Genomic DNA, 26,379 nt, shown 5'->3' on the forward strand with positions numbered 1-26,379 from the left:
TTGCAGAGTTTTAGGCTCTCAGGTTATATCTGACTGCTGGGATAATTGCAGAGTTTTAGGCTCTCAGTTTATATCCGACTGCTGGGATTATTGCAGAGTTTTAGGCTCAGAGGTTATATTTGACTGCTGGGATTATTGCAGAGTTTTAGGCTCTCAGGTTATATCTGACTGCTGGGATTATTGCAGAGTTTTAGGCTCAGAGGTTATATCTGACTGCTGGGATAATTGCAGAGTTTTAGGCTCTCACTTTATATCTGACTGCTGGGATTATTGCAGAGTTTTAGGCTCTCACTTTATATCTGACTGCTGGGATAATTGCAGAGTTTTAGGCTCTCACTTTATATCTGACTGCTGGGATTATTGCAGAGTTTTAGGCTCTCAGGTTATATCCGACTGCTGGGATTATTGCAGAGTTTTAGGCTCTCAGGTTATATCTGACTGCTGGGATTATTGCAGAGTTTTAGGCTCAGGTTATATCTGGCTGCTGGGATTATTGCAGAGTTTTAGGCTCTCACTTTATATCTGACTGCTGGGATAGTTGCAGAGTTTTAGGCTCTAAAGTTATATCTGACTGCTGGGATTATTGCAGAGTTTTAGGCTCTCAGGTTATATCTGACTGCTGGGATTATTGCAGAGTTTTAGGCTCTCAGGTTATATTTGACTGCTGGGATTATTGCAGAGTTTTAGGCTCTCAGGTTATATCTGACTGCTGGGATAATTGCAGAGTTTTAGGCTCTCAGTTTATATCCGACTGCTGGGATTATTGCAGAGTTTTAGGCTCTCAGGTTATATTTGACTGCTGGGATTATTGCAGAGTTTTAGGCTCTCATGTTATATCTGACTGCTGGGATTATTGCAGAGTTTTAGGCTCAGAGGTTATATCTGACTGCTGGGATAATTGCAGAGTTTTAGGCTCTCACTTTATATCTGACTGCTCGGATTATTGCAGAGTTTTAGGCTCTCAGGTTATATCTGACTGCTGGGATTATTGCAGAGTTTTAGGCTCAGGTTATATCTGGCTGCTGGGATTATTGCAGAGTTTTAGGCTCTCACTTTATATCTGACTGCTGGGATAGTTGCAGAGTTTTAGGCTCTAAAGTTATATCTGACTGCTGGGATTATTGCAGAGTTTTAGGCTCTCAGGTTATATCTGACTGCTGGGATTATTGCAGAGTTTTAGGCTCAGAGGTTATATCTGACTGCTGGGATTATTGCAGAGTTTTAGGCTCTCAGGTTATATCTGACTGCTGGGATAATTGCAGAGTTTTAGGCTCTCAGTTTATATCCGACTGCTGGGATTATTGCAGAGTTTTAGGCTCAGAGGTTATATTTGACTGCTGGGATTATTGCAGAGTTTTAGGCTCTCAGGTTATATCTGACTGCTGGGATTATTGCAGAGTTTTAGGCTCAGAGGTTATATGTGACAGCTTGTACTATTATTAGTCACAAAGTGTATTTTTGAATGCTGTGGTTATTTTTTCAGTAATAAAATATATTTATTTTGGTTATTTTGGAGTTTTAGGCTCTCATGATATTTTTGAGTGCTGAGGTTATTTTGGATTTTTAGGCTCAGGCTATTTTTGAGTAGTTTGGTTATTTTTAGAATGTGGAGCTACTTCTGGTTGCTACAGTTATTTTTAGTGGCAAATTACATTTTTGAGTGATTGGCTTATTTTCTTATGCTGAGGTTATTTTTAGTAATCAATGATATTTTTTGAGAGGTCGAGTTATTTTGGAGTTTTAGACTCTAAGGTTATGTTTGAGAGGTTAAGGTTATTTTTTAGTTCCAAAGGATATTTTGAGTGCTGTCTTTATTTTGGGGTGTTGGGCTCTCAGGTTATATTTGAGTGCTGGGATTAATGTGGAGTTTTAGGCTCTCAGGTTACATTTGACTCTTGGGATTATTTTTAGACACAAAGTGTATTTTTGAGTAATGAGGTTATTTTGGGTATTACAGCTATTTTTAGACACACACTTGTTGTGGGAGATTTAGTTATTTTGAACCCTGATGTTATTTTTGACCGTTGAGGTTATTTTTAGGCTCTCAGGTTATTTTGTAGTGTTGGGGTTTTTATGGAGTTTTAGGCTCTCAGGTTACTTTTGCTGAGGTTATTTTTAGTCACAAAGGATATTTGTGAGTGCTGGTAGCATGTTGGAGTATAACTCCTCTCAGGTTATTTTTGAGTGCTGGTGCTATTTTGGAGTCGAAGTCCTCTTGTGTTATTTTTGAGTGCTGGTGGTATTTTGGAGTCGAAGTCTTCTTGTGTTATTTTTGAGTGCTGGTGGTATTTTATGGAGTTTTAGGCTCTCAGGTTACTTTTGAGTGTTGGGGTTTTTATGGAGTTTTAGGCTCTCAGGTTACTTTTGAGTGTTGGGGTTTTTATGGAGTTTTAGGCTCTCAGGTTACTTTTGCTGAGGTTATTTTTAGTCACAAAGGATATTTGTGAGTGCTGGTAGCATGTTGGAGTATAACTCCTCTCAGGTTATTTTTGAGTGCTGGTGGTATTTTAATATTGTGGTTTATTTTTTAGTGTTAAGGTTATTTTTAGCCTCAAGGAACATTTGTTGCAGTGTTTGAGTTATTTTTGAGAGGTCATGTTATTTTTTGTCTTAAAGGACATTTTTGGGTGTTGAAGTTATATTTAGTCCCAAAGGATACTTTTGAGAGCTTGGGTTATTTGTGAGTGCTGATTTTATTTTTAATTCACAAAGTTATTTTTGAGTGCTGGGGTTATTTGTAGTAACAAAATATATTTTTGAGAGCTTGGGTTATTTTTGAGTGCTGAGGTTATCTGTAGTCACAAAAGATATTTTTGAGAGCTTGGGTTATTTTTGAGTGCTGGGGTTATTTTTAGTCACAAATTAGAAGAGTGTGCAAGTTATTTTCAGTTCCAAAGCACATTTTGAGTACTCCAGTTACTTTGGACTGCTGAAGCTTTTTTTTGGCTCTCTAGTTATTTTTGAGTGTTGAGGTTGTTTTTTTGTCCCAAAAGATATTTTGAGTGCTGGGGTTATTTCTGAGTGCAAATGCTATTTTTAGCCTCTCAGGTTATTTTTGGGTTTTACAGTTATTTTAGGCTCCCAGGTTTGTTGTGGGAGATTTAGTTATTTTAAACTCTGAGGTTACATTTGGGTGCTGCAATTATTTTTAGTCTCTTGGGTTAGTTGGTGGTGCTTTAGTTATTTTTAAGCTTTGAGGCTATTTTTGGGTGTTGAGGTTATTTTTAGGCGGTGAGGTTGTGTTTGACTTTTTGCGTGCGGAGGTTATTTTTGAGCTACGGTTATTTTTCACTTTTTGCATGCTCACAACACTCAAAAGGTATATAATGAGGGTGTCAACCTACGCATTGTCTTCCTCGGCTGCAGGTGAGGTGCTCCCAGAGTCCTCCAGGTCAGGGCTGGTTCTGTAAAGGGGTTCTCCTTCCCCACTGGTGGACTCTGATTTCTGCGACTTTCCGGCCTGCGCACGCCTCCTGGCGCAAGCACCGGCTCTGCCCGCCAGGCACCTGGCACTGATGCCTGGCCTAGGCCCAGGGCAAGGGTTATTCCGCTGGCTGATGCGCCGGTAATGCCCATGCAGCCCATAGGCCGACTTGGAGTAGACGCAGTCGGCAGGCAGCAGGTGTGAGGAACTGCGCCGCAGGCAGCGAGGTCCGCGCAGAAAGGGCCGGAGGGCAATGCTGGCATCTTGAGGGCATTGGTTCCACACCATGAGCTCAGGGCCAGAGTCATAGTCACATTCATCTTCATCAGTGGCGCTGAGGGCCTCGTCAGACTCCGCTGGGGACACCTCGCTCCAGCTTCCTCCATCTTCTACGGAGAAGGCCTGGCCTCCAGATTCTGCGCCGCCCCCCTCAAAGTCAAGACCACATTCGGGGTCACCTCTGCCCTCGACGTCACCAGTGCCCTCAACTTCTGGAGCCACCTCCAGGCCAAGTTCACCTTCCTCCTCGTGAACCCGGATCAGGCTGGCCAGCAGCATGGAGGGTCCCAACAGGTGGGATCCAATGGAGCGTATCCTGGCCCCCCTATTCTTCTGAGCCGCCATCTTGGGATTGAAACAGGGCGCGGTGGTACTGGAGCGCCTGCGGCCCGGGGACATGGCGGGTGGGGGGCGTGCCTGACCCAAGCACAGGGGCAGGTCCTGGACACTGGAGCGGCGCCTCTGGGCCAGGGAGGCGGAAGGCAGGCCCGCGTTGGAGCGCCTCCGGGCCTTGCTTGCTGCAACGCTGGGGCGGCGGTACCTGGAGCCCTCCGTGCTGCTGGGCCGCGCAGCTTTCCGCTGGAAGTGTCTTTTAAAGAACTTCTCCATGGCATGGGGTGGGGCGGGCCTCTAGCGGGCCGTGCTGGTGCTGTTAATGCAGAAACCAGGGTGTTAGTGACCCCCAAGAGCCCCCACAGTGTATTCACACAACCTTACAAGTGAGACAGGCCCTGTGCTAGTGATGCCCCCTGGTGCCCCTCAGTAACCCTAGGACCCTAGCCAAGGGAGCCCCCACCGTGTACTCACACAACCTTACAAGTGAGACAGATCCTGACCTAGTGATGCCCCTGGTGCCTCTCAGTGACCCTAGGACCCTAGCCAAGGGAGCCCCCACAGTGTACTCACACAACCTTACAAGTGAGACAGATCCTGCCCTAGTGATACCACCTGGTGCCCCTCAGTGACCCTAGGCCCTAGCCAAGGGAGCCCCCACCGTGTACTCACACAACCTTACAAGTGAGACAGATCCTGACCTAGTGATGCCCCTGGTGCCTCTCAGTGACCCTAGGACCCTAGCCAAGGGAGCCCCCACAGTGTACTCACACAACCTTACAAGTGAGACAGATCCTGCCCTAGTGATACCACCTGGTGCCCCTCAGTGACCCTAGGCCCTAGCCAAGGGAGCCCCCACAGTGTACTCACACAACCTTACAAGTGAGACAGATCCTGCCCTAGTGATGCCCCCGGTGCCTCTCAGTGACCCTAGGCCCTAGCCAAGGGAGACCCCACCGTGTACTCACACAACCTGGTGCCTCTCAGTGACCCTAGGACCCTAGCCAAGGGAACCCCCACAGTGTACTCACACAACCTTTCAAATGAGACAGATCCTGCCCTAGTGATACCCCCTGCTGCCTCTCAGTGACCCTAGGACCCTAGCCAAGGGAGACCCCACTGTGTACTCACACAACCTTACAAGTGAGACAGATCCCGACCTAGTGATGCCCCCGGTGCCTCTCAGTGACCCTAGGCCCTAGCCAAGGGAGCCCCCACAGTGTACTCACACAACCTTACAAGTGAGACAGATCCTGCCCTAGTGATACCACCTGGTGCCCCTCAGTGACCCTAGGACCCTAGCCAAGGGAGCCCCCACAGTGTACTCACACAACCTTACAAGTGAGACAGATCCTGCCCTAGTGATACCCCCTGGTGCCCCTCAGTGACCCTAGGACCCTAGCCAAGGGAACCCCCACAGTGTACTCACACAACCTTACAAGTGAGACAGATCCTGCCCTAGTGATACCCCCTGGTGCCCCTCAGTGACCCTAGGACCCTAGCCAAGGGAACCCCCACAGTGTACTCACACAACCTTACAAGTGAGACAGATACTTTCTGTTCTAGATCCCACAATATAAAAACACAGAGTTACCCTTCCCCTGTACGCCCTCTGTACCTTGCCATCAAGGTTTCCATGAGAAAACAAACGTCTACAAAAAAAATCTTTAGAACTGAAAGAGGAAAGACATCTACTCAAAACAACAGACTAACTCAAAGTCGACGTCACGTGACGCGTCTGTTGGAAAACTGTCGATGAATTTTGACTTTCTACACCCGGTCCAAGCCCCCTATGTCGGCCTGGGGTCCTTGGGTTCTAAACCCAATTGTAGGATATTAGAGGGAACATGGCTGAAATAAGGTTACGTGCAGGTCAAATCCCTTGTAATTCAGACATTTGTTTAAAGACGGCATTTTAGCATGTTTTCAGGAGATGCTGGTTGAACCTCTTCTTTTTTCACTGAATATATGTAGAGCCTCCCTCTGTGAAGCTCAGCCATAGCGCGCTGCTGGCTCACCCTGCACCCTACATGCCAGGCGCTACCTAGCTTGTTGCCTCGTCAACCTCACAGAATGGGGTTTGACGAAGGGGTGGGTTTTCGAAGGGATGGATTTTTAAAGAGAGCGCTATACTTCACAAGTTGAAGCGCTATGGAGGGCTGGCAGCCTACAGCTGGGGAGGCGTGGTGGGCGGGGCAGACACTGTGGTACAGAGTGTGATGGGGGCTGCAGCAGAGGTGACTGACAGCTCAGCCAGACTCATTCGTTTCCTGACAAGACCCCCTCTGCGGGTTGGTTTGGGGGCTTCTTGACTGGTGTGAGGGTCCTCACATCTCCCCCGTCTCCAGGAGGTGGCGGTCCAATGCCGGGATACTGGGGAGGGAGGAGCACAGGGTATATGAGTGGCAAGGCGGTTAAGAATGAGGCGCCTAGAAGTGGGCAGAGGCCCCGTCCTCTATTCTTAGGTTCTGCCTTGTCCTTACACTCCCTACTACTGTGTTCCTGTTCTATCAACGCACTCCTTACTCCTGAGTACCAGCTCTGTCCATCCCTCCCTACTCCTGAGTACCAGCTCTGTCCATCCCTCCCTACTCCTCAGTACCAGCTCTGTCCATCCCTCCCTACTCCTGCGTACCGATCTGTCCATCCCTCCCTACCCCTGGGTACCGATCTGTCCATCCCTCCCTACTCCTGGGTACCACTCTGTCCATCCCTACCTACTCCTGGGTATCACTCTGTCCATCCCTCCCTACTCCGGGGTACCACTCTGTCCATCCCTCCCTACTCCTGGGTACCGCTCTCTCCATCCTTCCCTACTCCTGGGTACCGCTCAGTCCATCCCTCCCTACCCCTGGGTACCGATCTGTCCATCCCTACCTACTCCTGGGTATCACTCTGTCCATCCCTCCCTACTCCTCAGTACCAGCTCTGTCCATCCCTCCCTACTCCTGCGTACCGATCTGTCCATCCCTCCCTACCCCTGGGTACCGATCTGTCCATCCTCCCTACTCCTGGGTACCACTCTGTCCATCCCTACCTACTCCTGGGTATCACTCTGTCCATCCCTCCCTACTCCGGGGTACCACTATGTCCATCCCTCCCTACTCCTGGGTACCGCTCTCTCCATCCTTCCCTACTCCTGGGTACCGCTCTGTCCATCCCTCCCTACTCCTGGGTACCACTCTGTCCATCCCTCCCTACTCCTGGGTACCGATCTGTCCATCCCTCCCTACCCCTGGGTACCAGCTCTGTCCATCCCTCCCTACTCCTGGGTACCGATCTGTCCATCCCTCCCTACTCCTGGGTACCAGCTCTGTCCATCCCTCCCTACTCCTGGGTACCGATCTGTCCATCCCTCCCTACTCCTGGTTACTGCTCTGTCCATCCCTCCCTACTCCTGGGTACCACTCTGTCCATCCCTCCTTACTCCTGGGTACCGCTCTCTCCATCCTTCCCTACTCCTGGGTACCACTCTGTCCATCCCTCCCTACTCCTGGGTACCACTCTGTCCATCCCTCCCTACTCCTGGGTACCACTCTGTCCATCCCTCCCTACTCCTGGGTACCGCTCTCTCCATCCTTCCCTACTCCTGGGTACCACTCTGTCCATCTCTCCCTACTCCTGGGTACCGATCTGTCCATCCCTCCCTACTCCTGGGTACCGCTCTGTCCATCCCTCCCTACTCTTGGCTACCGATCTGTCCGTCCCTCCCTACTCCTGGGTACCACTCTGTCCATCCCTCCCTACTCCTGGGTACCAGCTCTGTCCATCCCTCCCTACTCCTCGGTACTGCTCTCTCCATCCATCTCTACTCCTGGGTACCGCTCTCTCCATTCCTCCCTACTCCTGGGTACCGCTCTGTCCATGCCTCCCTACTCCTGGGTACCGATCTGTCCATCCCTCCCTACTCCTGGGTACCAGCTCTGTCCATCCCTCCCTACTCCTGGGTATTGATCTGTCCATCCCTCCCTACTCCTGGGTACCAGCTCTGTCCATCCCTCCCTACTCCTGGGTACCGCTCTGTCCATCCCTCCCTACTCATAGGTTCCAGCTCTGTCCATCCCTCCCTACTCCTGGGTACCGATCTGTCCATCCCTCCCTACTCCTGGGTACCGCTCTGTCCATCCCTCCCTACTCTCAGGTTCCAGCTCTGTCCTTCCACTCCCTACTTAGGTTCCAGCTCTGTCCTTCAAACCCCTACTGCTAGATTTCAGCTCTGTCCTTCGACTCCCTACTCTTAGGTTCCAGCTCTGTCCTTCCACTCCCTACTCTTAAGTTCTAGCTCTGTCCTTCCACTCCCTACTCCTGGGTCCCAGCTCTGTCCTTCCACTCCCTACTCCTAGGTTCCAGCTCTGTCCTTCCACTCCCTACTTTCAGGTTCCAGCTCTGTCCTTCCACTCCCTACTCTTAGGTTCCTGCTCTGTCCTTCCACTCCCTACTCTTAGGTTCCAGCTCTGTCCTTCCCCTCCCTACTCTTAGGTTCCAGCTCTGTCCTTCCATTCCCTACTCTTAGGTTCCAGCTCTGTCCTTCCATTCCCTACTCTTAGGTTCCTGCTCTGTCCTTCCCCTCCCTACTCTTAGGTTCCAGCTCTGTCCTTCCATTCCCTACTCTTAGGTTCCAGCTCTGTCCTTCCATTCCCTACTCTTAGGTTCTAGCTCTGTCCTTACTCTTAGTGTCCAGCTCTGTCCTTCCACTCCTTACTCATAGGTTCCGGCTCTGTCCTTCCACTCCCTACTCTCAGGTTCCAGCTCTGTCCTTCCACTCCCTACGCTCAGGTTCCAGCTCTGTCCTTCCACTCCCTACGCTCAGGTTCCAGCTCTGTCCTTCCACCCCCTACTCTTAGGTTCCTGCTCTGTCCTTCCCCTCCCTACTCTTAGGTTCCAGCTCTGTCCTTCCATTCCCTACTCTTAGGTTCCAGCTCTGTCCTTCCATTCCCTACTCTTAGGTTCCTGCTCTGTCCTTCCCCTCCCTACTGTTAGGTTCCAGCTCTGTCCTTCCATTCCCTACTCTTAGGTTCCAGCTCTGTCCTTCCATTCCCTACTCTTAGGTTCTAGCTCTGTCCTTACTCTTAGTGTCCAGCTCTGTCCTTCCACTCCTTACTCATAGGTTCCGGCTCTGTCCTTCCACTCCCTACTCTCAGGTTCCAGCTCTGTCCTTCCACTCCCTACGCTCAGGTTCCAGCTATGTCCTTCCACTCCCTACGCTCAGGTTCCAGCTCTGTCCTTCCACCCCCTACTCTTAGGTTCCTGCTCTGTCCTTCCCCTCCCTACTCTTAGGTTCCAGCTCTGTCCTTCCATTCCCTACTCTTAGGTTCCAGCTCTGTCCTTCCATTCCCTACTCTTAGGTTCCTGCTCTGTCCTTCCCCTCCCTACTCTTAGGTTCCAGCTCTGTCCTTCCATTCCCTACTCTTAGGTTCCAGCTCTGTCCTTCCATTCCCTACTCTTAGGTTCTTGCTCTGTCCTTACTCTTAGTGTCCAGCTCTGTCCTTCCACTCCTTACTCATAGGTTCTGGCTCTGTCCTTCCACTCCCTACTCTCAGGTTCCAGCTCTGTCCTTCCACTCCCTACGCTCAGGTTCCAGCTCTGTCCTTCCACTCCCTACGCTCAGGTTCCAGCTCTGTCCTTCAACCCCCTACTCTTAGGTTCCAGCTCTGTCCTTCCACCCCTACCCCTATGTTCCTGCTCTGTCCTTGCACTCCTCAATACAGAGGTTCCTACTCTGTCCTCCTACTCCCTACTCCTGTGTTCCTGCTTTCTCCTTCCACTCTGTGCTCCCAGGTTCCTGCATTCTTCCTGCTTTCTTCATCTGCACTCTTTGTCCCTAAACTTCCTGGTTTGTCCATCCTCCTCCTTATTCCGGGGTTCTTGCTTTGTTCCTGTACTCTGCCTGTTCCCCAAGCTCCTGATCCATCCCATTCCATTCCTGCACCTTAGAACGCTCTGTTCCTCTCATTCCACCTACACTTTCAACATTTACTGTTCCATCTCAGCCTCCCTTTTGTTCACAGTTCTACTTCCGGGTTCTCTTCCTCGTTCCACAACTCTTATTCCTTATTTCATGACAAGACTGGGTCTTCATATTAGATCAGAATATTCAAGTTCCCTTTACACAACAAGCTCTGCAGTCTAGAATCCTTCCTTGTAAAAAACATTATATACACCTGTCCAGGAGTTAAGAATACCTGCACTCTAGAACCCTTGTATTGTAAATACTGAGGCCTACAGATTAGAACCCGCCTTGTTAGAAGAGGTGCACTCTAGAACCCTTACATATACAAGAGGTGTGCGGCATACGATCCTTCCTTGTAAACAATGACCTACAGCTTAGAACCTGTCTTGTTAGAAGAGCTGCACTCTAGAACCCTTGGTTGTACAAGAAGTTCTGCAGCATACAATCCTTCCAGTTAGAAATGGTCTAAACCTTAGAACCCATCCATAAGTAAGACCTGCATTCTAAAAACCCTCACATTGTAAATAATGAGACATATAACTTAGGACCTGTCTTGTTAGAATAGGTGCACTTTAGAACCCTTACTTGTACAAGAGGTTCTGCAGCATAGAAGCCTTCCTTGTAAATAATGACCTACAGTTTAGAACCTGTCTTGTTAGAAGAGGTGCTCTCTAGAACCCTTACTTATGCAAGAGATCTGTGGCACACAATTCCTCCTTGTAAATAATGACCTACAGTTTAGAACCTGTTTTGTTAAAAGAGCTTCACTCTAGAGCCCTTGGTTGTACAAGAGGTTCTGCAGCATACAATCCTTCCTAATGACCTACAGCTTAGAACCTGCCTTGTTTGAGAAGGTGCACTTTAGAACCCTTACATATACAATATGTTCTGCAATTTATAATACTTCCTTGTAAATAACGGCCTACAGTTTTGAACCTGTCTTATTAGAAGAGGTGCACTCTTGAACCCTTACATATGTAAGAGGTCTGTGGCACACAAGCCTTCCTTGTAAATAATGACCTACAGCTTAGAACTTGTCTTGTTAGAAGAGGTGCACGCTAGAACCCTCACATATACAAGAGACCTTGTGGCATACAGTCATTTGTTGTACATAATGACCTACAGCTTAGAACCTGTCTTGTTAGAATGGGTGCACTCTAGAACCCTTACATATGCAAGAGTTCTGCAGCACACAATCCTTCCTTGTAAACAATGACCTACAGCTTAGAGCCCGTCTCGTTGGAAGAGGTGCACTCTAGAACCCTTCCATATACAAGAGACTTTGCAGGACACAATCCTTCAATGTAAATAATAACCTACAGCTTAGAACTTGTCTCGTTTGAAGAGGTGCACTCTAGAACCCTTACATATATAATAGACTTTGCGGGACACAGTCACAGAGATGCACGCTAGAACCCTCACATATACAAGAGACTTTGCGGCATACAGTCTTTCTTGTAAATAATGACCTACAGTTTAGAACCTGCCTTGTTGGAGAAGGTGCACTTTAGAACCCTTACATATGCAAGTGATCTGTGGCACACAGGTCTTCCTTGTAAATAATTACCTACAGCTTAGAACCTGTCTTGTTGGAGAAGGTGCACTTTAGAACCCTAACATATACAATAGGTTCTGAAACTTATAATCCTTCCTTGTAAATAACGGCCTACAGCTTAGAACCTGTCTTGTTAGAAGTGGTGCACTTTAGAACCCTTACATATGCAAGAGATCTGTGGCATACAAGTCTTCCTTGTAAATAATTACCTACAGCTTAGAACCTGTCTTGTTAGATGTGGTGCACTCTAGAACCCTTACATAAAGAAAAGGAGGTGTTTCGTAATGGTTCCAGAGGACCTTCGAGACCCAGAAAGGTACACTCAGGACTCTGCAGCTTAATTAATGCTAGAGGATTTAAGGAGATATTTGGAAATAACTCTCACGTCTAAGCAGGGATTTCAGGGTCTGGGAACCAAAACAGATAGAGATCAGGCAGGAATTGTTCGGCACGCTGTTGGTGAGGATGGAAGGAACCGAGACATCTGTACTGGAGAGTCCTAGAACAGAACTGGGGTACTGGCAGGGCATTCACTGAGGGACGGCAGAGAGGCATCCCCAGCTCAAGGGCTTCAGAGCGTGTCTGGTGCTAGCACTGAGGTTCTCGGGTGCCTGACCCCAAGCAGAGCTCTGTCAGCTGGAACACCTCTAACTTCCTGTGAGAGAACCAGGTGTGAACCCTCTAGAAGTTCATGGAAGGCGATTTACACCAGAAGTGGCTTGATTTAAAGGAACCAGCAAAGGCAACTCTCTGTGCTGGTTCTGCCTGACTCCTTGTATGGAGTAAACTACGCCGCGTGTCCCTCAGTGCGAAGGATACGGCGACCAGACGTCCCGGATTTACCCGGACAGTCCCGGTATTTAGAGGACTGTCCCGGTCTCCCGGCGCTTTTTTTAATTTTAAATAAATGTCCCGGTTTTTGGGACAAAGGTCAGATCATCCAGGAAAGCATACGTTAAAGATGCGTACAATATATGAAACAACTCAAGTATTTCATCTGTTACTGTCAGGCAGCGCAGTCCCGTCTGCTCCCAGCAGAGAGAGGAGTAAAAAACGGGACAGGCCAGATATAAAAGTGAGAGTAAGATCTTTAGTCCTTCTTTTATGTTTGACCTAGTGATGGAGGGTGATACTCACACCGTAGAAAGATGGAGCGTGACACTCACAGCGTAGAAAGATGGAGCTCCATGCTCACACGGTAGAAAGATGGTGCGTGATACTCACACGGTAGAAAGATGGAGCGTGATACTCACACCGTAGAAAGATGGAGCGTGATACTCACACCGTGGAGCGTGATACTCACAGCGTAGAAAGATGGAGCTCCATACTCACACGGTAGAAAGATGGTGCGTGATACTCACACGGTAGAAAGATGGAGCGTGATACTCACACCGTAGAAAGATGGAGCGTGATACTCACACCGTGCAGTGTGATACTCACAGCGTAGAAAGATGGTGCGTGATACTCACACCGTAGAAAGATAGAGCACAATACTCACACGTAGAAAGATGGAGCGTGATACTCACACCGTGGAGCGTGATACTCACAGCGTAGAAAGATGGAGCTCCATACTCACACGGTAGAAAGATGGTGCGTGATACTCACACGGTAGAAAGATGGAGCGTGATACTCACACCGTAGAAAGATGGAGCGTGATACTCACACCGTGGAGCGTGATACTCACAGCGTAGAAAGATGGTGCGTGATACTCACACCGTAGAAAGATAGAGCACAATACTCACACGTAGAAAGATGGAGCGTGATACTCACACCGTGGAGCGTGATACTCACAGCGTAGAAAGATGGAGCTCCATACTCACACGGTAGAAAGATGGTGCGTGATACTCACACGGTAGAAAGATGGAGCGTGATACTCACACCGTAGAAAGATGGAGCGTGATACTCACACCGTGGAGCGTGATACTCACAGCGTAGAAAGATGGTGCGTGATACTCACAGCGTAGAAAGATGGAGCTCCATACTCACACGGTAGAAAGATGGAGCACAATACTCACACCGTAGAAAGATGGAGCTCCATACTCACACGGTAGAAAGATGGAGCGTGATACTCACACCGTAGAAAGATGGAGCGCGATACTCACACCGTAGAAAGATGGAGCGTGATACTCACACCGTGGAGCGTGATACTCACAGCGTAGAAAGATGGAGCGTGATACTCACACCGTAGAAAGATGGGGCGTGATACTCACACCGTAGAAAGATGGAGCGCGATACTCACACCGTAGAAAGATAGAGCACAATACTCACACCGTAGAAAGATGGAGCGTGATACTCACACCGTGGAGCGTGATACTCACACCGTAGAAAGATGTGCACAGCGGAAAGATCGGCTACACGTTTACTCAAGAAAGAAGAGACCCTGGCTTGTTCTAGGAGAGACGGTTCCAGAGTGTGGTGTGAGAAGGAAACAGCTCTTCCTCCCGGTGGGAAGAGACAGTCCCTCCCCCCGAAGGGTTCTGCTGTGGAGACCTTGAGTGATGGGAGCAGTCTGGTGTACTGAGTGTTTGTCTAGTAATGGGTCTGGAGTACACAACCTCTCCTCTTTATAGAAGGATGGACAGAGCAGAACCTCTTGTGAATGGAAGGGTTCTGGGGTGTAGAGTCTTTAGTGGGGTTGCAGGGAGCGTCGTCTCACACACGTAGTTGGGTTGAAGAACGTACAACCCCTTACTCGCTGGAGGAGTAACCTCTAGAGTAGTAAGTACTCGAAGGCGCAAACGCGAGTTGTAAGGTGCAGAGCTGTCACGTATGGAGAGGCTGTAGGGTGCCGGCTCTTTCATAGACCGAAGGGTTCAGCGTCCATGGACACTCGGGCCGCAGGGCTAAGACCCCATCATGATTTAAGGGGTTCACTCCTTGGTGCGGTCTGAGGAGTCACAGGTACCCGGTAGAACAGAAGCCGTGCTCCCTACACTCCTTCCAGGATGTGCTCTCGGGATCCTGCCTGTCTCTGTTCCTCCTGGCCCTGGTTCCCCTGTCCGCCCCCCTGTCCTTACCCCACCAGGTCTTCTCCAGGATCCTTCCTGGCCCTCCCCATCATCCCATCACCTCTGTTTCTGGATCTCTTGCTCCCTCTGAGCTCTGGTCCCCTGTTCTCTTCCAGGCTGGGTGAGGCCGCTCTCCTCCCACCTGGCCACGCGTCACCTGTGCGTCTCTCTGTCGGTGCAGGGGCCGTCCATCCCCAGAGCCCCCGGAGCTGACCCATCAACAGCGCATCAGCCCCACCCAGAACCCCTCGGGTGAAACTGCCCGGTGAAGGGGTTCCCTAAATGCAGAATGTAGCCATCGGAAGGTCTGTCTTGGAGACGGGCGCCCGGTGGAAGAGAAATCACCTTAGTGAATGTTTCACAGGAAGGGGACTCTAGGGTCATCCAGATGTGCAGCTGCGACGGTCAGGGCTGCTCTGGACACGAATCACCACCTCAAAGAGGGGAGACTGACCCTGTGAGACGTATCTGGAGAAATAACTCTAGACTGGGGATTACAACAATGTCACCCTCCACCCCAGCACCACGAGCAGAGGACACCACAGCAACAACGCAAAGGCCTTGAACGTTTCTCAAACTTTCCAAACTAAACATAAAGATGTTGGCGTTTCACTGTATCTGGACACACACTCCTGCACACTAGACACAAGTCCCGCCCTGCCCGGTGTGCATGCTGTGCGGGGCCCTCTCTTGCTTCACTCCTGGGACAGTGTAGTCTGATCCAACCCCCACCACCAACACACCTCACTGAGGTCCAGATCCCCCCTCCCTCCCCGAGAGTCCCTTGCACACTGGGCTGTGGGCGGGACTAACAAACTGGCAACCCCCTGTGCTGGTCAAAAACACCACGAGCCCCTCCTGATTCGTGCAGCCCAACCCCACCTCCGAATGTGACCACGGAGGTACACAGAAATCCACCAATGACATCCTCCGGCTCATGGCAGAACCAGGAGACCGGTAACAATACCCTTTAATGCCATACATCCGCGACCAATAGCCCTTAATGATAGATAATGTTATACAACAGTAACCTATAGCCTATAGTGATATATGATATACATCAGCGACCTATAGCTTCTAATGATATGTGCTGTTATACATCAGTAACCTATAGCTTCTAATGAAAGCTGCTGTGGAGAAGTGAGGCACAATGGTTAGAGCGGCAGACCCTGATGCAGAGGTCTGGCCCGGTGGGTCTTGGGCTCAATTCCCTTGGACCAGATAATTCTCACCTCGGTGCCTCATCTAATTAATGGGTCCCACTCTGTAACTCTGGGCAATAGCTTGCTTAATGTCCGCAACAGCCTCACAGCGCTTGGATGTCTGGCTTTGGCCCTCACAGCGCTTGGATGTCTGGCTTTGGCCCTCACAGCGCTTGGATGCCTGGCTTCACTCCGGGGGTTGCCCAGGAGTGGCCGCCTCACAGGGAAAAGCCAGGAGGGTTTCCACAGCGGTATGCGTACAGCGCCTTGAGACCCTAACGGGTGAGTAGTGCGCTATACAAGTGTGAAGTTTACATTTACATCAGTAACCTATAGCCTAAATGATACATGCTGTTATACATCAGCGACCAATAGAGTCTAAAGATATATGCTGTTATACATCAGTCACCTATATCCTCTAATGATATATGCTGCTATACATCAGTAACCTATAGCCTCTATGATATATGCTGCTATACATCAGTAACATATAGCCTCTATGATATATTTTGTTATAAATCAGTAACCTATAGCCTCTATGATATATGTTGGTATACATCAGTCACCTATATCCTCTAATGATATATGCTCCTATACATCAGTAACCTATAGCCTCTAGTGATATATGCTCTTATACATCAGTCACTTATATCCTCTAATGATATATGTTGCTATACATCAGGAAACCTATAGCCTCTATGATCTATGCTGCTATACATCAGTAACCTATAGCCTCTATGATATATGCTGTTATACATCAGTAACCTATATCCTCTATGATATATGTTGGTATACATCAGTCACCTATATCCTCTAATGATATATGCTGGTATACATCAGTCACCTATATCCTCTAATGATATATGCTCCTATACATCAGTAACCTATAGCCTCTATGATATATGCTCTTATACACCAGTCATCTATAGCCTCTAATGATATATGCTGCTATACATCAGTAACCTATAGCCTCCAGTGATATATGCTGGTATACATCAGTCACCTATATCCTCCAATTATATATGCTATTATGTTCTAATTTGAAAAAATAATCAATCCTCAATTATACCAAAAAATAAACAAAAAAACTAAAACAAACTAACAAATTCATCCATCAGCAAACGAGAAGCCAAAAAAAATAATAATTATGAGAGCTCAGAACCGAGCACACAACCTACCAACAATTCCATAGGACGAGCAGTCAGACAACTGAAAACAATAAATATCCAAAGAACAAACAAACAAATGTGGTAAATAGCAAACAAATAAGCCAAATACTAGCGCAGGCGATAAAACAACAAGCCCAAAACCGATAACCAACCAATAAGCTATGAAGGAGGTAGATTTACAAACCCATAACAGCCTATCCAGCTCACAAGACAACCAATCAATTTATGAAACAAAAAACAGACAAAAAAACCAGCAAGTAAAACATTCAACAAGCCAAACAAACCAAAGTACACACCAACAAGCGAAGTCACCCGAAAACAAACCAGTCAATAGCAAGAAACAACCCATCAAACAAAAACATGTGAGCGAACAGAGTGGAACCGGAAAGCACGTGATGTTGTGAATGAGTAGGTCAGTTCAAGCAGAAGGTAGTCAGTTCTGTCCTTCCTGTTCCGACACCAAGAAACACACACGACAGGGCCCTACAACACGCGCCCCACTATGATAGTAAAACAAGCAGCAGTCCGCCCACACTAAACAAGCCTGAACAATGCAAGCAATAGCAGACCCCAGAAATCCTGGCCTGTAACCCCAGTGTCCCCAGAAGCTGAAGTTGGGGGGCTGACACTGGCACGGAGCCCGGACAGTTGCAGAAACATCCATAATTGCTCTGGGATCATTGACTCAGAGGAGCCCAGAGAGTGTCCCCTATACCACAGACCCGGTGTCGGGGTGTGTCCGGTATAAACCGTACATTACCTGCGACACACAACAACAGGACGCGGCAATGTGTGCCTTGCTGGGAACTCTGGGAACTGACAGTGTGTCCTGCACTGCATTATGGGAAACCGGCTGTGTGCATCTCCTCAACTGACAATAAGTGCTGCTGTTTGCTGTGACAACCGGTCACTTACACACACGGCCAGTGCTGGGGCTGTAGATGCCTGGACTGTGCTGGACGTGGCGGTGTCTTCTGCCGGTGGAATTATACACACAGGAGGCCTCAGACTGTGGCCCCGTGCTTGAAACAGCATTCTAGAAATTAATCTACAGCTCACCAAGGAGCCCCCCAATCCAGCGACCATGTCCAGGCACTGGCCAACCTTAAATACAAACAACAAACTCTTGGTGTAACATAAAGTTCTGGTAAATATACTTAGATGGCACATCTGAAATGGAAACAACACTTATTAAACCAAATGTTGGACCTCTTACCATGGGACTGACCCTGAGTTTTAAAGCTTGTGCCTGCGGACTGATTTCCTAAGTGACCTCACATTCTGGGGACTCCTTGGGATTTAATGCGTGTCGTTAGCTTATGCTTAGTGAAAGGAGAGCATCAGACACACTCTAGAGGGAGGAAGAGGCCTATTTCGGGAACATATGAATATTCTATTGTGGCAGCGGTGGTTGTTTCACCCGGTGTGACTTCAGGCCCAGTTACTACCAGGTGTGTATGTCATTGTAGCCGCGCTTCTATTTTGAGCTCTCCAGCCTGCATTATACACCAGATGCTAAAATGTCTGGTATCTACGCTGAACTCTCTGCGCACTGACACAATCTGTTAGTCTGTGGCCCTACAAGACCAAATGAGCAAAGGATACTACAGGTTTTATATTTCGGCGGATATAGTGCCTATGTAGGGTAAACCTACTTCATGAAAAATACCTTTGTACCTTTTTATTGTAAAACAGCAGCAGGGAAGCAGGGTGAGTAGAGCGCCAAGAAGCAGAGGAGGAAGCATAGAACACCTCGGCAGAAATGACAATGGAGTTTAGGATTATCCAGCGACGTCAAGCCCTTGCTTTTTGCCACCAGCTGTGGTCTGCATCATTCTGTAAATGATTTTTTTTTTGCAGTTTTATATAGTGCGAACTCAACCCAAAGGTATTGGAGCGCTGTGCACGAGCAGCAGTTACATTACACGAGCACAGGTTCATTTTTGGTAGCACGGGGAGATTAAGCGATTTGCACAGAATCAGAGGATCTTGAGCCGACGCTGAGACTCGAACCTGGTTCCCCATCCCCAAGGTCGGCAGCTCTGGCTGTTCCACATCCTCTCCCCAGTTTCTGCACAGGGGATATTTAAACAAGAAATACTTTTAGGCCGGCGGCGTTAGTCAATATCTTCAGATTTTACTAAAATGACATGTATTTATTTACAGGGGTGTTTAGCCATCCGTCTTCATCCATTGGTCTGTTATTGTGCCATTCACGTTTATCTTCCACCCTCTCATAGGGCAGTGGGTCAACCCTCCTCAGCCATTGGCTGACTTCACTGTAAGTCAAGGCTTTCTGCTCTTTCACAAGGAGCACATCCGCACACAAAGTAGTTCTCTTCAGGTCCAGGGACTACTAGGGCAATATATGCTTTTTAGGATTAAAAAAGATATATTTTTTCTTTAAGTCAATGTTTTCTCTTATATGGGCGAACGCATAGTAGCCTCCCCCCCAAAAACAACAATTATGTTTTACAAATGAGAAATTAAAACCAGTATTAGCAGGGTTTCCTACTGGAAAACCTGCCCTGGTACCTTTCTCACCTTTTTTTTAAAGGTTTGCGGAAATAAGGAAGTGTGGTATGTAAAGACCTGCGCCTCAGGACAATTGCAGACACAAAATCTTACATTTTAAGAGAGACATTCAGGAGAATGACCAGATTCTGAAACTAACACACAGGACATTCCTCAAACACAGAAGTGGGGCTACCGACACAGTGCTCACCAACATTGAATTTACCAAGGCTTTAAGAGAAATGAAATGCCACTTTTACACACAGTATCATCTGTGTTAACTAAACTCCTTTCTGCTAGCGGCTGATAATTATTCCTGCCCTGGAACAGATCCAAATGTGCCTCTCTGTGCTCAGAGGACGTCTCTGAACACCAGGATATCTGCCAAATGTATTGACATTCGGCGGGACAGATGGTAAAGGCCTATGGAATGTCCCAGCAAACCCGCGACTTCTGGTCACCCTAACTTGCAGTGAGTACCTCTAGTGCACAAACTCTCATCCTATTCTCAAACTGTGTGCGATGTGCCACCTAGTGGCAGGACTCGGGACTGCTGCTCGAAGCTGCCTAGCTAAACCCCAGTATGGCTGGTGCTAGGCAGGCGAGTCCACAGCCAAGACACTATCTCCAGCAGAGCAGTGGCGTAACAATAGTCCCCACAGCCCCCGCGGTGCGAGGGTGGACCAAGCTCCAGGTGGCCCCCTCCAGCACGCTGCATAGGTGGCGGGCCAATGGCCTGAGAGCTCCTGGCTTGATCCAGAGCGTGGGGACCCCACTCCATGTATTTTGCAGAGGGGACCCCTCAAGTTTTGTTACGCCACTCCAACAAATGTGCACACCAAGGCCTTTTATCTCTTTAATGTGGAGCCTAGGGATGCAGTGGCCTTGACTGACATCAATAGTGAGATGGGAGGGTGACAGAGTGACCATAATGGTAGCTCTCTGGTCTCCTACATCCGGGCTCTCCCCTATCCTCAAACTGCGGGCAGATATTACTGCATGGGAGGGCTGACGTAGGGGGGAGGTAGGCAGTTCTGTGCTGGTAATGACCTCATGGCCTCCTGCTGAATGCCAGGACTTGCCCACAGAGGTGCCCTGGAGTGGCAGGCATGCAGCTGTGGTTACCAGTACTGTAACAGAGAGCAGTAGATAAGGGTTGGGTGCACTGGTAAAGCTGTGGGTACCAGTACTGTAACAGAGGTCAGTAGGTAAGGGTTGGGTGCCCCTGTAAAGCTGTGGTTACCAGTACTGTAACAGAAGGGCGGTAGGTCAGGGTTGAGGTGTACTAGTAAAGCCGTGCGTGGTTACCAGTACTGTAACAGAGGGGCGGTAGGTCAGAGTTGAGGTGCACTGGTAAAGCTGTGAATGTTTATCAGTACTGCAAGAGAAGGGCTTTATGTCAAGGTTAGGGTGTACTGGTAAAGCCATGCGTGGTTACCAGTAGTGTAACAGAAAGGAGGTAGCTCAAGGTTGGGGTGCACTGGTAAAGGCTTGTGTGGTTACCATTACTGTAACAGGAGGCTGGTAGGTCAGGGTTGAGGTGCACTGGTAAAGCCGTGCGTGGTTATCAGTACTGTAACAGATAGGCGGCAGCTTAGGGCTGGGGTGAACTGGTAAAGCTGTGCGTGGTTACCAGTACTGTAACAAAAGTGCGGAGGGTTAGGGTTGAGGTGCAGTGGTAAAGCCGCACATGGTTACTAGTGCTGTAATAGAAAGGAGGTAGCTCAGGGTTGGGGTGCATGGGAAAAGCTGTGGTTACCAGCACTGTAACAGAAGGGCGGTAGCTCAGGGTTAGGGTGCATTGGTAAAGCTGTGCATGGTCACCAGTACTGTAACAGAGGGGCAGTAGCTCATGGTTGGGGTGCACTGGTAAAGCTGTGGGTACCAGTACTGTAACTGAAGGGCAGTAGGTCAGGGTTGGAGTGCACTGGTAAAGAGCTGTGCGTAGTTACCAGTACTGTAACAAAAGGGCGGTAGGTTAGGGTTGAGGTGCAGTGGTAAAGCCGTACATGGTTACCAGTACTGTAATAGAAAGGAGGTAGCTCAGGGGGTGGGGTGCACAGGTAAAGCCGTGCGTGGTTACCAGTACTGTAACAGAAGGGAGGGAGGTCAGGGTTGGGGTGCACTGGTAAAGCTGTGCGTGGTTACCAGTACTGTAACAGAAGTGTAGTAGGTCAGGGGTGAGGTGCGTGGTTACCAGTACTGTAACAGAAGGGCAGTAGGTCAGGGTTGGGGTGCACCGGTGAAGCTGTGCGTGGTTACCAGTACTGTAACAGAAAGGAGGTAGCTCAAGGTTGGGGTGCACTGGTAAAGCTGTGCGTGGTTACCAGTACTGTAACAGAAGTGTAGTAGGTCAGGGGTGAGGTGCGTGGTTACCAGTACTGTAACAAAAGGGCGGTAGGTCAGGGTTGAGGTGCACTGGTAAAGCGGTGGTTACCTGTATTGTAACAGAAGGGCAGTAGGTCAGGTTTGGGGTGAACCGGTAAAGCTGTGTGTGATTATCAGTACTGTAAAAGGAAGAAGGAAGCTTAGTGCTGGGGTGTACTGGTAAAGCTATGTGTGGTTACCAGTACTGTAATAGAAGGGAGGTAGGTCAGGGTTGAGGTGCACTGGTAAAGCCGTGCATGGTTACCCGTACTGTAACAGAGGGGTGGTAGGTCAGGGTTGGGGTGCACCGGTGAAGCTGTGTGTGGTTACCAGTACTGTAACAGAAGGGCGGTAGGTCAGGGTTGGGGTGCACTGGTAAAGCTGTGCGTGGTTACCAGTACTGTAACAGAAGGGCGGTAGGTCAGGGTTTGGGTGAACTGGTAAAGCTGTGCGTGGTTACCAGTACTGTAACAGAAGGGCGGTAGGTCAGGGTTTAGGTGCACCGGTAAAGCTGTGCATGGTTACCAGTACTGTAACAGAGGGGTGGTAGGTCCGGGTTTGGGTGCACTGGTAACGTTGTGCGTGGTTACCAGTACTGTGACAGAGGGGAGGTAGGTCAGGGTTTGGGTGCACTGGTAAAGTTGTGCGTGGTTACCAGTACTGTAACAGAGGGGTGGTAGGTCAGGGTTGAGGTGCACTGGTGAAGCTGTGCGAGGTTACCAGTACTGTAACAGAGGGGTGGTAGGTCAGGGTTGAGGTGCACTGGTAAAGCTGTGTGTGGCTACCAGTACTGTAACAGAAAGGCGGTAGCTTAGGGCTGGGGTGCACTGGTAAAGTTGTGCGTGGTTACCAGCACTGTAACAGAGGGGTGGTAGGTCAGGGTTGAGGTGCACTGGTAAAGCTGTGTGTGGTTACCAGGACTGTAACAGAAAGGCGGTAGCTTAGGGCTGGGGTGCACTGGTAAAGTTGTGCGTGGTTACCAGTACTGTAACAGAGGGTTGGTAGGTCAGGGTTGGGGGTGCACCGGTAAAGCTGTGCGTAGTTACCAGTACTGTAACAGAAAGGCGGTAGCTTAGGGCTGGGGTGCACTGGTAAAGTTGTGCGTGGTTACCAGTACTGTAACAGAGGGGCAGTAGGTCAGGGTTGAGGTGCACCGGTAAAGCTGTGCGTGGTTACCAGTACTGTAACAGAAAGGCGGTAGCTTAGGGCTGGGGTGCACTGGTAAAGTTGTGCGTGGTTACCAGTACTGTAACAGAGGGGTGGTAGGTCGGGGTTGAGGTGCACTGGTAAAGCTGTGTGTGGTTACCAGGACTGTAACAGAAAGGCTGTAGCTTAGGGCTGGGGTGCACTGGTAAAGTTGTGCGTGGTTACCAGTACTGTAACAGAGGGGTAGTAGGTCAGGGTTGGGGTGCACTGGTGAAGCTGTGTGTGGTTACCAGTACTGTAACAGAGGGGTGGTAGGTCAGGGCTGGGGTGCACCGGTAAAGCTGTGTGTGGTTACCAGTACTGTAACAGAGGGGTGGTAGGTCAGGGTTGAGGTGCACTGGTAAAGCTGTGTGTGGTTACCAGTACTGTAACAGAGGGGTGGTAGGTCAGGGTTGAGGTGCACTGGTAAAGCTGTGTGTGGTTACCAGTAGTGTAACAGAGGGGCGATAGGTCAGGGTTGAGGTGCACCGGTAAAGCTGTGCGCGGTTACCAGTACTGTAACAGAGGGGTGGTAGGTCAGGGTTGAGGTGCACTGGTAAAGTTGTGCTTGGTTACCAGTAGTGTAACAGAGGGGTGGTAGGTCAGGGTTGAGGTGCACTGCTAAAGTTGTGCGAGGTTACCAGTACTGTAACAGAGGGGTGGTAGGTCAGGGTTGAGGTGCACTGGTAAAGTTGTGCGAGGTTACCAGTACTGTAACAGAGGGGTGGTAGGTCAGGGTTGAGGTGCACTGGTAAAGTTGTGCTTGGTTGCCAGTAGTGTAATAGAGGGGCGGTAGGTCAGGGTTGAGGTGCACCGGTAAAGCTGTGCGTGGTTACCAGTACTGTAACAGAAAGGCAGTAGCTTAGGGCTGGGGTGCACTGGTAAAGTTGTGCGTGGTTACCAGTACTGTAACAGAGGGGTAGTAGGTCAGGGTTGGGGTGCACTGGTGAAGCTGTGTGTGGTTACCAGTACTGTAACAGAGGGGTGGTAGGTCAGGGTTGAGGTGCACTGGTAAAGTTGTGCTTGGTTGCCAGTAGTGTAATAGAGGGGCGGTAGGTCAGGGTTGAGGTGCACCGGTAAAGCTGTGTGTGGTTACCAGTACTGTAACAGAAAGGCAGTAGCTTAGGGCTGGGGTGCACTGGTAAAGTTGTGTGTGGTTACCAGTGCTGTAACAGAGGGGGGGTAGGTCAGGGTTGGGGTACACTGGTGGAGCTGTGCGTGGTTACCAGTGCTGTAACAGAGGGGGGGGGGGGTAGGTCAGGGTTGGGGTGCACTGGTGGAGCTGTGCGTGGTTACCAGCGCTGTAAAAGAGGGGGGGGGTAGGTCAGGGTTGGGGTGCACTGGTGGAGCTGTGCGTGGTTACCAGCGCTGTAACAGAGGGGGGGTAGGTCAGGGTTGGGGTGCACTGGTGGAGCTGTGCGTGGTTACCAGCGCTGTAACAGAGGGGGGGTAGGTCAGGGTTGGGGTGCACTGGTGGAGCTGTGCGTGGTTACCAGCGCTGTAAAAGAGGGGGGGTAGGTCAGGGTTGGGGTGCACTGGTGGAGCTGTGCGTGGTTACCAGCGCTGTAACAGAGGGGGGGTAGGTCAGGGTTGGGGTGCACTGGTGAAGCTGTGCGTGGTTACCAGCGCTGTAACAGAGGGGGGGTAGGTCAGGGTTGGGGTGCACTGGTGGAGCTGTGCGTGGTTACCAGCGCTGTAAAAGAGGGGGGGTAGGTCAGGGTTGGGGTGCACTGGTGGAGCTGTGCGTGGTTACCAGCGCTGTAAAAGAGGGGGGGTAGGTCAGGGTTGGGGTGCACTGGTGGAGCTGTGCGTGGTTACCAGCGCTGTAACAGAGGGGGGTAGGTCAGGGTTGGGGTGCACTGGTGAAGCTGTGCGTGGTTACCAGCGCTGTAACAGAGGGGGGTAGGTAAGGGTTGGGGTGCACTGGTGAAGCTGTGCGTGGTTACCAGCACTGTAAAAGAGGGGGGGTAGGTAAGGGTTGGGGTGCACTGGTGAAGCTGTGCGTGGTTACCAGCACTGTAAAAGAGGGGGGGTAGGTCAGGGTTGGGGTGCACTGGTGGAGCTGTGCGTGGTTACCAGTGCTGTAACAGAGGGGGGGTAGGTCAGGGTTGGGGTGCACCGGTGAAGCTGTGTGTGGTTACCAGTACTGTGATAGAAGGCAGTAGCTCACGGTTGGGGTATAAAGCGGTTTGTCCTGTAATAGGAAGGCGGTAGCTCCGGGCTGGGGTGAATTACCAGAGCTCGGGCAGGTGTCTGAATATTACATGAGACAGGAGCTCTCTGGCGCCTCCATTGTGAGATCTTTGTGTAGCTCCTCGACACCCTCCCTCCTGGCTCAAGCGCTAGACAATGCTGACAGAGAGAGGAAGCCGGGTACTTGTAGTGCCGCTGCGGCGCCGGCGCTTCTCTGACGCACCCTTTGATCTGGTGCTCGGCCGCTGACGGAAGAGATGGCGGGGGCGGCAGGAAGCTCACAATAGCGCCTCTCGCCAGGCCCTTCAGGGGAGGCGCTACCTTGAGAGGGGACATGAGATGAGGGCTTTGCCAAGGTAACCGCTCGCAGCCCGGCCTTGGCCGGATACAGGATGCTTTGCATGCAGGGGACAAAGATCAGCGGCCCCGGGAGGAAGCAAGCCCTGGGCCTCAGCAGGGGGAGGTGTGAGGTGCAAGCTTCACACACACATACATCATCTGTGCCTCAGCAGGTGGAGGAGGTGTGAAGTGCAAGCTTCATACAACATCTGTGCCTCAGCAGGGGGAGGTGTGAGGTGCAAGCTTCACACACACATACAACATCTGTGCCTCAGCAGGAAGAGGTGTGAGGTGCAAGCTTCCTACAACATCTGTGCCTCAGCAGGGAAAGGAAGTGCGAGGTGCAAGCTTCACTCAACATCTGTGCCTCAGCAGGGGGAGGTGTGAGGTGCAAGCTTCTCACACACATACAACATCTGTGCCTCAACAGGGAAAGGAAGTGCGAGGTGTAAGCGTCATACAACATCTGTGCCTCAGCAGGGGGAGGTGTGAGGTGCAAGCTTCACACACACATGCAACATCCGTGGCTCAGCAGGGAGAGGAGGTGTGAGGTGCAAGCTTCACACATACATGCAACATCTGTGCCTCAGGAGGGAGAAGACGTGTGTCCTGTAGCAGGTGTGCAAGCTTCACACATACACACATCTGTGCCTCAGCAGGGAGAGGGGGTGTGAGCTTCACACAGACATGCAACATCTGTGTCTCAGGAGGGAGAAGACGTGTGTCCTGCAGCAGGTGTGCAAGCTTCACACATACACACATCTGTGCCTCAGCAGGGAGAGGAGGTGTGAGGTGCAAGCTTCACACAGACATGCAACATCTGTGCCTCAGGAGAGAGAAAACGTGTGACGTACAGAAGGT

General features: G+C 49.9%; 1 protein-coding gene across 15 annotated transcripts in view; it reads right to left on the bottom strand.

Moving 5' to 3' along the window:
• Positions 1-26,379, bottom strand: part of DGKZ (diacylglycerol kinase zeta) — a 731,702-nt gene that overhangs the window by 362,432 nt on the left and 342,891 nt on the right. For 6 of the 15 annotated variants that reach the window (XM_069221721.1, XM_069221719.1, XM_069221717.1 and 3 more), the window contains exon 2: positions 3,345-4,352. The exons of the other annotated variants lie outside the window; for them this stretch is intronic. In XM_069221721.1, coding sequence (XP_069077822.1) covers positions 3,345-4,312 — 968 coding nt within the window. In that variant the 5' untranslated portion in view covers positions 4,313-4,352. The remainder of the gene's footprint in view (positions 1-3,344; positions 4,353-26,379) is intronic. 15 annotated transcript variants of the gene reach the window in all.

This window comes from Pleurodeles waltl, chromosome 3_1 (assembly GCF_031143425.1).
Source record: "Pleurodeles waltl isolate 20211129_DDA chromosome 3_1, aPleWal1.hap1.20221129, whole genome shotgun sequence".
Classification (NCBI taxonomy): Eukaryota; Metazoa; Chordata; class Amphibia; order Caudata; family Salamandridae; genus Pleurodeles; species Pleurodeles waltl.